The sequence below is a fragment of the Eublepharis macularius genome, chromosome 8, assembly GCF_028583425.1.
Source record: "Eublepharis macularius isolate TG4126 chromosome 8, MPM_Emac_v1.0, whole genome shotgun sequence".
NCBI classification, from domain to species: domain Eukaryota; kingdom Metazoa; phylum Chordata; class Lepidosauria; order Squamata; family Eublepharidae; genus Eublepharis; species Eublepharis macularius.
In genome coordinates, this window is record NC_072797.1 from 103,055,799 (window position 1) to 103,068,103 (window position 12,305).

Genomic DNA, 12,305 nt, shown 5'->3' on the forward strand with positions numbered 1-12,305 from the left:
GTTCGTCAGAAATGGGCTCTGATGAACTGCTGGTTTGCAAACCACAAACCGGCCCCAGTTTGTCATGAACTTTGGTTCGTATTTCGGTTCGTGCCCATCTCTACTCATGGTACATTGTTTTTATATATGACAACAGCAACAAGATTGTTATATGCTCAAAAATGGAAAGCTACGACATTACCTTGAACAGAGGACTGGCTAGTGAAGATGATGGAGCTTGCAGAGATGGCCAAACTTACTTCTTTGATCAAAGACAAGGCATTAGCTAAATTTATTGAATAGTCCAAGAGAGCCTGATCTGGTCAGATCTCAGAAGCTAAGCAGGGTCAGCCTTGATTACTAGTTGGATAGGAGACCTCCAATGAAGACTAGGGTTACAGAGGAAGGCAATGGCAAACTACCGCTGTTAGTCTCTTGTCATGCAAACCCCACCAGGGGTTACTATAAGTTATCTGTAACTTGAGGGCACTCTCTACCACCACCAGAAACCTCTTATAGACTTTTTGTGGAAAACAGAAAGAAATGAACTGATGGTTTGTGCTTTTGAAAATTAAGAGGCCAAAAATGTTTAAAGGGAAAGAAGTATTTACTCATGGTAATTTTGGAGTAAGTGTATAATATGTAATACCTATATAATTTTCACAGAGAAAATTGGTGTTTAGTCCTGTTTTTCTATTTTATTCATATCTATGTGTTTTTTCTTCTTTTTAAAATCTTGTTTAAAATTCTTAATAAAAAATTAAAATAGAAAAAAGAGTTTCATTGTGATATGTAATAATTTACATTTGGTACCATCTGTTTGTTTACTAAAAGCAGTGATACCCTGCCCTTCCATCCTATTATAGATCCTGAGGCTGGGGTACAATCAGTTTAAAAACAAACTGGTCAAGGGAAAATTTTTTAAAAAGTACCTACCTAATCAAAAACCAGACAACAACTCCAAACAATAAAAAAGTAGGCACAGATGCTGCTAAGCCCTAGACCCAGTCTTACCAGGGGCCCACGTTTGTGGGGCCATAGGGAGCTGGGCACAGGGCAGAGCAGCCACCATATTGCTTGGGACCAGATGTCTTTCAAAAGCTTCCTCAGGTTGCAGGGGAGCCAATAATTTCAAATCGCCTGGCTGGCCAATATGAGGGGCGGGATGGGATCTTGAGGGTTGGCTCTGCCAGCAGTGGACCTGGACAGTCTCCATTCTGGTTTGCCAGTAGGGCTTAAATTCTGGAACCATCTGGACACTGCACTCAGTCTGCCTCCGACTAGCCCCCCACTCAATCCTCCCTTGGCTCAGGTTGCAGTCTTCAGCTTTGTGGGGTTATGGTTCATATCAGTTTGCATCAGGTCTTGTCAGAAGTTTGGGGAGGAGGAATGTCACAACTTTGGTGGTGGTGGTTTTGCATTGGGCACAGATACTGTTTTGGGGAAACATGACCTGTGTGCACTGTTTCCTCATAGCTGGGGATCCCCTTAACCGATCTTATGGGCGAGGTATGGCAGAGACAAACCCAGCTCAGGGTCTGTCAGGGCACGCTTGCTCCCAGGTGGCAAGGGAATCACATAGAACTTACGCTCATGTGGAATCCCACTCACTCAAATCATGTGATTCCCTCCTCAGCAGATGGGCTGAGAGGATATGGTCAGCTGATGCTGGGATTCGAGCCCTATGTGGCACCTATGCTCCATAAGCTGTAATCTATAAAGTTGTGGCCTTTTAAACTCCATTTGATGCTTCTGTGTTTTCTGTTTAATTACCCTCACCCCTCACCTCTTGAGCTAGCCATGCAAAAGCACAGTGTGACAGCATCATGAATAATTTCCAACAGCAATCATACATTTTCAACAGTAACTGCTTATAAGCCCTCAGGAGGCATCTCAAAGGTGCAGCAATAGTGGTATTATCATGTTGGTGGGGAAACATGGAGGAGGACATTAATGATAATGATGTACATGCCCAGGTACCCTCTATATTGTTGAAAGAGGTCCTCGCGATACTATTATCCAAGACTAAAAGTACTTTCATTTGCGACCATAAATTTACTGTCCAACAATGCAGATGAAACAAAACAGAAGTAATCAGGGGTGTAGACTTTCCAATTTCCCGGGGGGGGGGGCTGGGGCCAGGCCAGGCCAGAGGTATTGCTATGCCAGTGACCTCACAGGGAGGAGCCAATGACATCACATGGAGGGGCTTCCATTGCCACCATCTATGGGGGCGGGGCCATGGGAGATTTAGGGAGGGGCTCCGCTCAAATTTAGGGGGACCCAGGCACCCATGGGGACCCCCCTAACAATGCCCCTGAGCTGGTCCAAACCTAGAAAAATGTGGGAGTTGGTCAGTGGTTATAGTGTTATCTCAGCGATCACTTGCTGTGTCCTGTTTTTGAAATTCACTTTTAGGATAGTCACTTGATGATCTATAATTATACATACCATGTGTATATGACAAACGAATGGTCATAAATTTGACACTAAGAAAGGCAACACAGAAAAGCCTGTAAGGGAACATTTTTTTAAGTTTTCCTGGACGTTCATTTACAGGAGTCTTGATTCTGCCTTATTCATAAGGGTGACTTAGTACTGAAATTTACTAAATTATGGCATTGCAGATGCCTTCGTTTGGTAAATGCATGGTTGAAGCCTGAACCAGGGCAGAATACAAAGCAGTTGCCATGTACTCGATTTCTAAGCAGTGTACAGAATGCAAAGTAGTAGCAAACGCCCATCTTCTCACTTCAAACTCATATCCTATAAGTGAGTACAAGCACATTTTGAGGCAATTCAGAACAGTGCTAGTCATGATGACCCCAAAGAAAACTTGCAGTTATACTACCTTGGATTTTATATACCTTGCTTTCTTAGCACACTGCTTAAACTCCACCTTAAAAGACATTATTAACCAAATCACAGCCTGGACAGAGGGCAAAAGGAAATTTTTAAAAGGCCTCTGATCTGCCCCCCCCTCTTCCAATCTTGTTCATGCAGATAGGGCTTCTCATTGCTTCAGAGAAACAGCACTCATTTTTAGGAATTGTCCTTTTCTGCAATAGATACCACCTCTCCATTTAAACATGAAATGGAAATTGAAAGAGGAGTTTAGGAGTGGATGAAGCAGCCACCCCATACATTACCATGAAAAAAACTAACTGTTCTCCCACACCCAGCAAAAAGACCCAACCCACAAACAAGCAAACAAAGCTATTTCAACAAGGAAACATAAGACCTGCCCTTTCCCAGTGTTCCATTTCCAAAATACAATGTAATAATGATAAGGTTACTGGAAAGTAAAATAGATGCTCACTTTTTTCCCTGTTAAAAGGAATAGAAACTGGTCCTTAACAGAGCAGCATTGACTGCAGAGAAAACATGATGGGTGGCTGGAGCGTGCAGGCTGATGTGAATGTATAAGTTTGAAAAGGGAAGCAGTTTTAGAAAAAATTTAGTTTTAAAAAAGAAGTCAGAGTTCTTTATTATAGAAACTCCATACTTTGATAGGAAAGTGAAGAGAGCTTCCTACCTACAGATCTGTTCTAAGGAGGAAGTCCTCGTGAGTAGACATGGATATGGAACAAAAAAACCCAATGAACCAGCAGGTTCATGATTCGTGGGTTTCACGAACCATGAACCATGGAACTGGACCAGTTACGAACCAGTTCGTGCTTCGTGGGGTTTAAATGCCCCTTTCTGGCCTTAACAGCGGCAGGGAAAGGGGCATTTAACAGTTTAAAGGGCCCTTTCCTGCCTTGCAAGCAGCAGGTCCCTTTAAACTATCAGCTGGCAGGTGGGATCAACCCTCCACAGCCTGCCAGCTGAGAGTTTAAAGGGACCTGCCCTTTAAAATGCCCAAACCCCAGCCCCCCCTCCCCCAGCCCAGCCCCACACCTTATCCTGCAGTGTGGCATCCTTCCTCTCCTCCCAGGAGGGGCCGGAAGGCAGTTTTGGCCTCTTCCGCCTCTCTGGGGGGCCTGCAGGGTGATGGAGGAGGCTGAAAACGGCCTTCCTGCCCCTCAAATGGCCCTCAAATGCCGCAGCAGCCATTTGATGGGCAGGAAGGCCATTTTCAGCCTCTTGAAGGGCAGGTAGGCTGCTGGGGTTTGGGCAGTTTAAAGGGCCCTCCCAGGCAGGTCCCTTTAAACTATCAGCTGGCAGGCAGCGGGGGGGGGATGGGACCTGCTGCAGCAGGGCCCTTATAGGGGCAGTTTAAATGGCCATTTAACTGGAGAAATTGCCATTTAAACTGTCCCTGTAAATACGACCCAGCGAACAAGCATAGATTTCGTGGAAGTTCCGTGGAAAGGAGCTTCCATGAACCCTGGTTCGTGAACCCTGAACCAGCTTGGTTCATGGGTTTTTTTGGGTCGTATTTCAGTTCATGCCCATCTCTACTCCTGAGTAGTAATCTACACATCAAAGGGCAGTAAAGGAATAAACAGTAAACAGATGCTCTGACCTGTCTATCTTTCTAACTCTCTGGTTTCTCCCCCTCTGAAACCTGAGGAGTGGGACAGCATTCGAAGTGGAATCTTCTAACATTCCCTGAATGTAAATTGTAGCCATGCACTTATATTGCACTTATATCCAACAGAGGTCTTGCAGTCTGACTGTTGCTACATTGAAAATGGGTGGAGCCAGACAGGGTTAAGGACTAAGCTAATTAGTATGTCATAGTCAAAGGTATTTTAAGACAGTGTATACATTATTTTTATATAAAATTTATTTTTATAAATATAAGCAGAACAGAAAAAAGAAAATAAAAACAATAGCACAATTATAATGATGTCAAAAGAAAAAGAGTAAACATAATATAACAAGCAATATAAACAACTCATGTTTTTTATATCCAGCACATATCAATCCTTGAATGTGTTTGGTGTCTGTCAGAAAAGAAAGTATAGTCTCCAATATTCAGATTTTTGATCCTACAAGCAATTGTAATATTTCCATGTAATTAAACACGTTTTGGAGAAGATGGGGGGAAGTGAAGAGAGGGTAGAGACTTCTGAGGTAAATGCTCTCTGGATTTATGGCTGTCAAATTTTCACATGCTCTCTAGTCCTTTCTTTTATTTATGTAAACCGCTTCAGTCGCCCACATTGTAAAAGAGACACAAGCTTGGTTGATAGTTTGTAAGCTTTGTGTTCCCTTTGTAGGATCAAAAATCTTTTAGACATTTAATCCACTGAAGCCATCATATACTATTTAAGATATTACTTCAAAAATAGTTTCTTGATAGGAGGGGAGAGAGCACATTTTGGGGAAGTTTGCCTTCTTTGTTTTTTTCCCCACCTATCTTTTTCTTAGATCCATTACCCCATTCATGTCTCTGAAGATCATTATCTTCTTGAAAATTGAAAATGGATTGGAAAACATTTTCATAAAAACTTTCTTTCTCTTGCATTGTTTGGTGCATATATTGTAGCTAGTGTGTAAATCTTGCCTTTGAGGAGCCTGATTTTCAAAATCAAATATCCTCTATCAGATTCTCTTAATTCTTCTATAACATTTATTTGTAAATTGTTTATACAAACCGCAATACCTTTAAAAATGATAAATTCTTAATAAACACGCTAATACATACAAGCAAAAAACAGGAACAAAGCCCCAAAGAATCATACAAATTATAATATGATATAACAGGAAGGGTGGACAATTCTGTGCTTCATTGGCTATTGTAACTGAGACCCTCATGTGAGATCTGAGGGGGCTTGAGCCCCTTAGCCCCCAAGTAGTTCACTGGCTGCCTGGGGGGGCTCAGCCCCCCCTGGCCAAATCCGGGGGGGGCTCGAGCTCCTCAGCCCCCCCCGTAGTTTACACCTATGGAAGTAACGTCTTCCCAACACTACACCCCCTACAAACACTTTCCCATCTTCACTTCCAATCAGCTAAAGTTTCACAACACCCTTCAAAGGTAGCCCTGCTGTGTAGAGCACATTAGGGCAGTTGAGTTTGGATATCACTCAGGAATGAGTCACTATGGTAAGATTCCCTACTCTCTAAAAAGGAGTACAACTACAAACGGAAACTGGCAAAAAGGGCTCCTAGGCACGTCTACCAGCTGGCAATCCAAGAAGAGTAGCAGATCCAGGATCTCTACTCCAACCTGCATTTTCAAAAGGAGTACAATTCCATCCACGATAAAGGAACAATATCCAGCCCCAAGTTAGTCAAATCAGTAACTCCATTTTGTCTGGATTAAATCTCAGTTTGTTAAAATAACTTGCACTGGTAAAGAGTGATGACTCGAATAAAATATATTACTTTTATTGTGGAATGTAAAATGTTCACCAGTGTTGTCAACTAAAAGATTTCAAATATGTATTTCCAATATCTATAGCCTAATAACAAATCAATAATATTAAATAGTCTTCTAGACTGTTTTGATTTAGGATATTTTCCAGGGATATTGAATATTACGCCAACACCAAATGTACAAGAAACTGTCATGGACTGGAAAGAGACAGGGGCAAAATCCTGTCAGAACTAAGCAATATGAAGTCCCTTTGCTCTCTGTGGGAAAACTGGACTAACTTTCAATGGGAATTTAAAGTGCTTGGCAGGCTTGGGCCTGTATGCTTCAGGAATTTTCCAGAATAATATGTTTGCTTTTATTAGTTATTAATGGTTTAGAGAACGATATGCTGGGTCAAGACATATCTTCCTCCTGTACCTGTATAAATGTCATGCCCAGTTCCTGGCGATCGTCTGCTGGTGCTATCTGAAGCATCATGTGGAGATGGGGGTGGCTGGAGAGGGTGGATAGTGAGACAGTCACTGACGATGTCTTGATCAAGCTCTGTACCTGAGCGCAACTGAAAAACAAGCACACACACAAATAAACACACACACACAATCATAATTGTGAGGAAAGGACCAGCATAAGGTTGATAGATCAGAGCAGTACATTGCATGAAAGACATTTTGCTGTTTAAGAGACTACAAAATAAGTGTTCTCAACATAATCTTCATAATAATAACATTTATATAGAATTTTAGAGTATTCAGTGCACTTCATAAAAATAGTACTTTGACCATACTGTACAGGACAGACTAAGCTACAGGGGCCCTCAAAAATCAATCATAATTTTTGAAAACTGCAGAACATACTAGTAGTGAGTCTCCAGTTTAGCTATAGTATGTCTCAAGCACTGTACCAGTGTAACTTATACTTTTTTTGGTGGGGTGGTGGTGATTGATATCTCTCTCTTAAATGTGGTAACCCCTAATGGGGAAAAGTGGATTTTAAGTATTTTAAATAAATAAATAATGTGACTTACACAAATATAGACCATGAACAATGTCACATAAATGCAGCAAGCTGCAACCAAGTACCAATTCTCACATTTAGGTTCAGAGATAATATTATAGCTGGTATATTTTGAATACTAGCTATATTTCTCCCCTCTGATAATATACAGTTCCTGTATCTGCCAAGAATAGAGTGGACTGCATGAAGGCAGTATGAGACATGTGCATAAGAATGAGTGACCCGACAACCTATAAAACACACTGTGCCTACGAGAGCATGCATATGAAAAAATTTGGAATATTGACTACAAACATCATACAGCCCACATGAGGACTATGAAGATCTTGGGACTTGTTAGTGCTAGCTCAGATAAGACTAGAAATATCAAAGTTTTGGGCATAGCAAACCATTGTGCTAATTTAGTTCCAAAGCCCTGCAGTAGTTTGCCACTTTGTTCTTTGAAGTATTTCCCTCATACTTCTGGTTTAGCACTACCATCATTGCTGGAAAAGATACATGGCAATACCTTATGTGAATTGACAGACAGCAGAGGTATTTTGAAAGTGAATGAAACAATGAACACTTACAATACGAAAGATCTTTAAAAACAGTTGTGTCATATCTTTTTATTAGAACCAATCAATATATTGCAAAGTTGTGAGCAAGCTTTAGAGTGTTCTAGAACTCTTTGAAAGATCCTGTTTTCACTCTGAAGAGTCTTAAAACAAATACAATTTGTGTTGCAGGTTTAAGTGATTATGTAATATTGGAATTAGGAATAAGTAACATTGGATGCAAAACAGGCTTCAAGATGGCCACTCTCCCTTTGAGAATATGATGTGATCAAAGGGCTATGATCAGTCAAAGCCATTGATAATCTAATTTTGAAGGACTGGGGCTCCATGATCTATCGCACTGCCTACCTGCTAAAGCTATATTTCTCTTCTAGAATCTTCTGTACTTTTTTCTAATTAGATGTCAGTGCAATCCTTTGCAGAGTTACTCCAGTCTAGGCCCACTGGATTGTATAGAATTGCATTATGAACTTTCTATGTCTTCAGAAAGAAGGTAGTACAAAACAATGCTATTAATTCCTACTAAAGTAATATTTGCATGGAAGTTTGTTACTTTAGAATTTATTTAATGCTTAGCATAGATCTATAGACGTTTTAAAAAGATTTACCACGGTTTCTTGAAATCTTCCCTTCTTTAGCTCTCCTGCTTAAAACCAGCTCTAGGACTCAAATATTTCTCATGCTGTGTAACCATGAACTTTACTCTCCATTACTCACCATCGATTACTGCCATCATGCATACATATTTCTTAGGTCAAAGACATCTACATTATCTTTACCCATATTCTTAGCGTAAGTATTGCAACGGGTGCTAATTGCCATGGAACATTGTTCATAAAAAAGAGTAACCTTTCCAAGAAAGATTCAAGGCTATAGTTACCCCATATTTATATTTACCTTTTAAATCCTTTTCAACTTAGCTTGATGACAATTTTTCCATGCTTTTTATTCATAATGTGGAGGTGATCTTGTTCCTTTATAGATATAACAAGTATGTGTAATTGGGCTCACAGTAAGGGGGGTGGATAACAAGGAGTGAAAAGTGTGATTCAGAAGTTCACACCTTACAGTAGACTGTTCCTCAGAAATGCTGACTGGAACATGCATGAAATAATCTTGCATATCTTCTACTATTTTGCAGTTTCCCATTGCCATGTATGGATGTGAAAGTTGGATGGTAAAGAAAGCTGACAGGAAAAAAATTGATTCATTTGAAATGTGGTGCTGGAGGAGAGTTTTGCAGACACCATGGACAGCCAAAAAAATAAATGAGTACTAGATCAAATCAAGCTGGAATTCTCCTTAGAAGCTAAAATGACAAGACTAAAGCTATCGTACTTTGGTCACATCATGAGAAGACAAGATTCTCTGGAAAAGTCAATAATGCTAGGAAAAGTGGAAGGCAGCAGGAAAAGAGGAAGACCTAAAACGAGGAGGCTTGACTCAATAAAAGAAGCCACGTCCTCCAGTTTGCAGGATCTGAGTAGGTCTGTTAGAGCTAGAATGTTTTGGAGGCTTTTCATTCATAGGGTCAGCATAGGTTGGAAACGACTTGACGGCACATAACACACACAATGTAATACTTTAGTTCTCATACTAAAGATTACTATCCAAGCCTCTAACTCATTATGCTGCTGAAGGCCACATTCCATATACTGTATGCTCTGTTAATTTAATCTACAATTGCCTGTCCTCCCATGATTTAAAAACTAGGAAGGTGTTAATTAAAGATTCATTACAAAAACACAATTGCCCCATACTACATGACTACTTAATGTATATGCATGTGTATTTTACATGCATGTGCATCACTCACAGATTTTCATTTCTAGAGCCCCCAAGGAGGGAAGTAAAGGGTGAAAACTCTAGCGATAAAAAATTAACATCATTTTAACAAGGCATACCTCCCCAAAGCATAAATAGAAACAGTGTTTTTCCAGGGATTCACCCCAAAACCTTTCTTTTCTGCAGCTTTTTGTATAAATACTTCAGCCTAATAGATGAAGACTCTATGAGCTCTGCTGAATAAAAAACTTGTGTTGGAATACATTTTGTTAGTGTTTAAGATGTCACTCTATTCCTGCTTTATATTTATGGAGAATTAAGAATCACACTGAGGGTGTAACTTTAACTTCATATGTACTGTAAGAAATTTTATTTATTTATTTATTTAGCTAGTTAACTAGTTAGTTATGTCATTTATAGTCCACCTTTCTCAATGAGACTCAAGGCGGATTACATAGTGTGAGATTAGTACAGTCAATATCAAGAACATTTCCATAAAAAATGCCATAAGGTAATTGATACAAGTTCACAAAGACAGGAATCCAATACAACATAGTGGTGAAGTCTAGGGTTTCTAACTCATTAGCGGAGCATCTGAGACCCCCTCCCTACAATACAGCCCTCCTATCTGAGTAAAAAGCCTTTTTGAATAATTCGGTTTTGCATCATTTGCAGAAAGCCAGGAGAGGGGGGGCTCTCCTGACCTCCTCAGGCAGGTTGTTCCACAGGGCAGGGGCCACCACAGAGAAAGCTCATGTATGGGTTACTGTTGATTTCACCCATATGCAAGGTGGCACCTGCAGGAGACCCTGTTCAGAAGAGCAAAGCTGCAGTGGGGGAGCCTAGGGAGGGAGGTGGTCCCAAAGGTACGCCAGACCAAGGCTGTGAAGAGCTTTGGAAGTGATAACCAATACCTTGAACTGAGCATGGTAACTAATAGGTAGCCAATGTTACATGTAATGTAATAAAAACATGACTGCCTGCTCATTATTTTTGTTTGTGAAGCCAATGCATGTCTGGAACAGTGCAGGTAGGAAAAGAAGCTTGGGGAAAGGAAGGGGAAATCAGTGGGTAAGGAAGGGTTAAGCGCATCCTTTCTTTCATTACACACTGAGGTTCAGCAATACAAGTTGTCATGGAAATCCCACTGATTATGAGGGCTGCTCCACCTTGTGTCCTCTAAGAGTTCAAGACTCTTGGCGGATGTTCCTGGTCTCCACTGCTCAGGAGAGAAGGGACACACCGCTCTCCTGAGCAAACCCAAATCTCGGAGGGTTTATCTCTGGGTATCTTCACTGCCACCAGCTGGTCAAGTAGAGTATTTCCTGTTAAGAGGGCCAGCACTCCATCTGCATTGCCATTACAGGCTCTGCCTGGTGCCTGCTTTTGCTCTGACTAGCCTTCAAAGGGACGGCTTACTGCACTGTGTACTCCCAGGGATCTAGCAATCTATTGACCAACCACCCCCATTCCCCAGTACCCTTTCAACAATGTGTTCAAATGAGGCTTACTTTCCAGGATTCAAAATAAAAAGAAATTTATTAAAAAGAAAAGCAACATTTGAGTCCAGTAACACCTTAAAGTCCCACAAGATTTCCAGGGTATGAGCTTTGCAGAGTCAAGCTCTCCGGATGGATGGAGCTTGACTCTTAAACTCTGGAAATCACGTGGGTCTTTAAGGTGCTACTGGACTCGAATCTTGTTCTTCTATGGCAGACAACATAGCTACTCACCTGAAACTAAATTAAAAAGAAAATGTCTGTGACACGGGACATTTTTATGGACATTTCCTTCACTGATAATCAAAATATGTTATCTTATTTAACAAAAATATTATTTTGACAAAGCTACAGCACAAAAAAGAGAAAGAAAATCTCCACACACACATTTTGCACAGGAATAGACTGAATAAGGTTACAAAGTAAAAGTGCGTACACACATTCCTCTGTCCTTTCCATAACATACCCTAACTGCTGTTTTTCTAGGGGAGGCTGTTTACTCTTAAAGCTACAGCTTTCTATCAGTCATCCATTACCTTGACTTATTCTCTGGACTGTTGGCCCCAGATAATGACTCAAGGTCATGGATGACTGGCAGAATATAAATTGAATGTTATTATGGCCATTTCCACACAGCTTACCTTTTGCGACATCGCGCAAAACTCGCACGAGAAGATGCTATCTTCTGCGGGGGGTTTTGCGGTGTTCCGCAGCGTTCCGGATGAAGGTAAGGAGTGTGGAAATGGCCTATATTATTATTATTGTTAGATCCTCATGGTAATGGCAGCCATCCAGATGGATGCAGCTGAGATGGACCTTGCAAAAAGAATCTGTGAAAATGGATCTCATTCCCTTCATCTCTAGAAATTTAGCTCCTCTGTTTGCCCAGTCCTTGGTGGGTCAGTCTTTCCCTTTCTGTCCTTCCCAGAAAGAGATACAATCTAGCTGTTTGCCATCCCCATATCTCTGTCTCCTCTTAGGTGCCATATTCTTGCCAAAGTGTGAGAAGGCCCTTTTTCTCTGTTAGCTAGAAGTATTTGCATAACCAAGCCTTAGGTACTGGGTGCTGGTGAGAGCCATCAGTGGGATGAGGGTATCAGAGAGCAATTAACTCTACTCCTGTTTCCTGTCCTTGTACAATATGTGGGGATAATAATAACACTGACTGCTCACACTCTGAGTGGGGCACTAATCTGTCTAGAA

The 12,305-nt window shown here is 41.0% G+C and overlaps 1 protein-coding gene across 1 annotated transcript in view; it reads right to left on the reverse strand.

Moving 5' to 3' along the window:
* The window catches only part of GLIS3 (GLIS family zinc finger 3), a 226,157-nt gene that overhangs the window by 40,424 nt on the left and 173,428 nt on the right, over positions 1 to 12,305 (reverse strand). Inside the window, exon 6 of the mRNA XM_054987139.1 lies at positions 6,665 to 6,806. Within this exon, the coding sequence (XP_054843114.1) occupies positions 6,665 to 6,806 (142 nt within the window). The remainder of the gene's footprint in view (positions 1 to 6,664; positions 6,807 to 12,305) is intronic.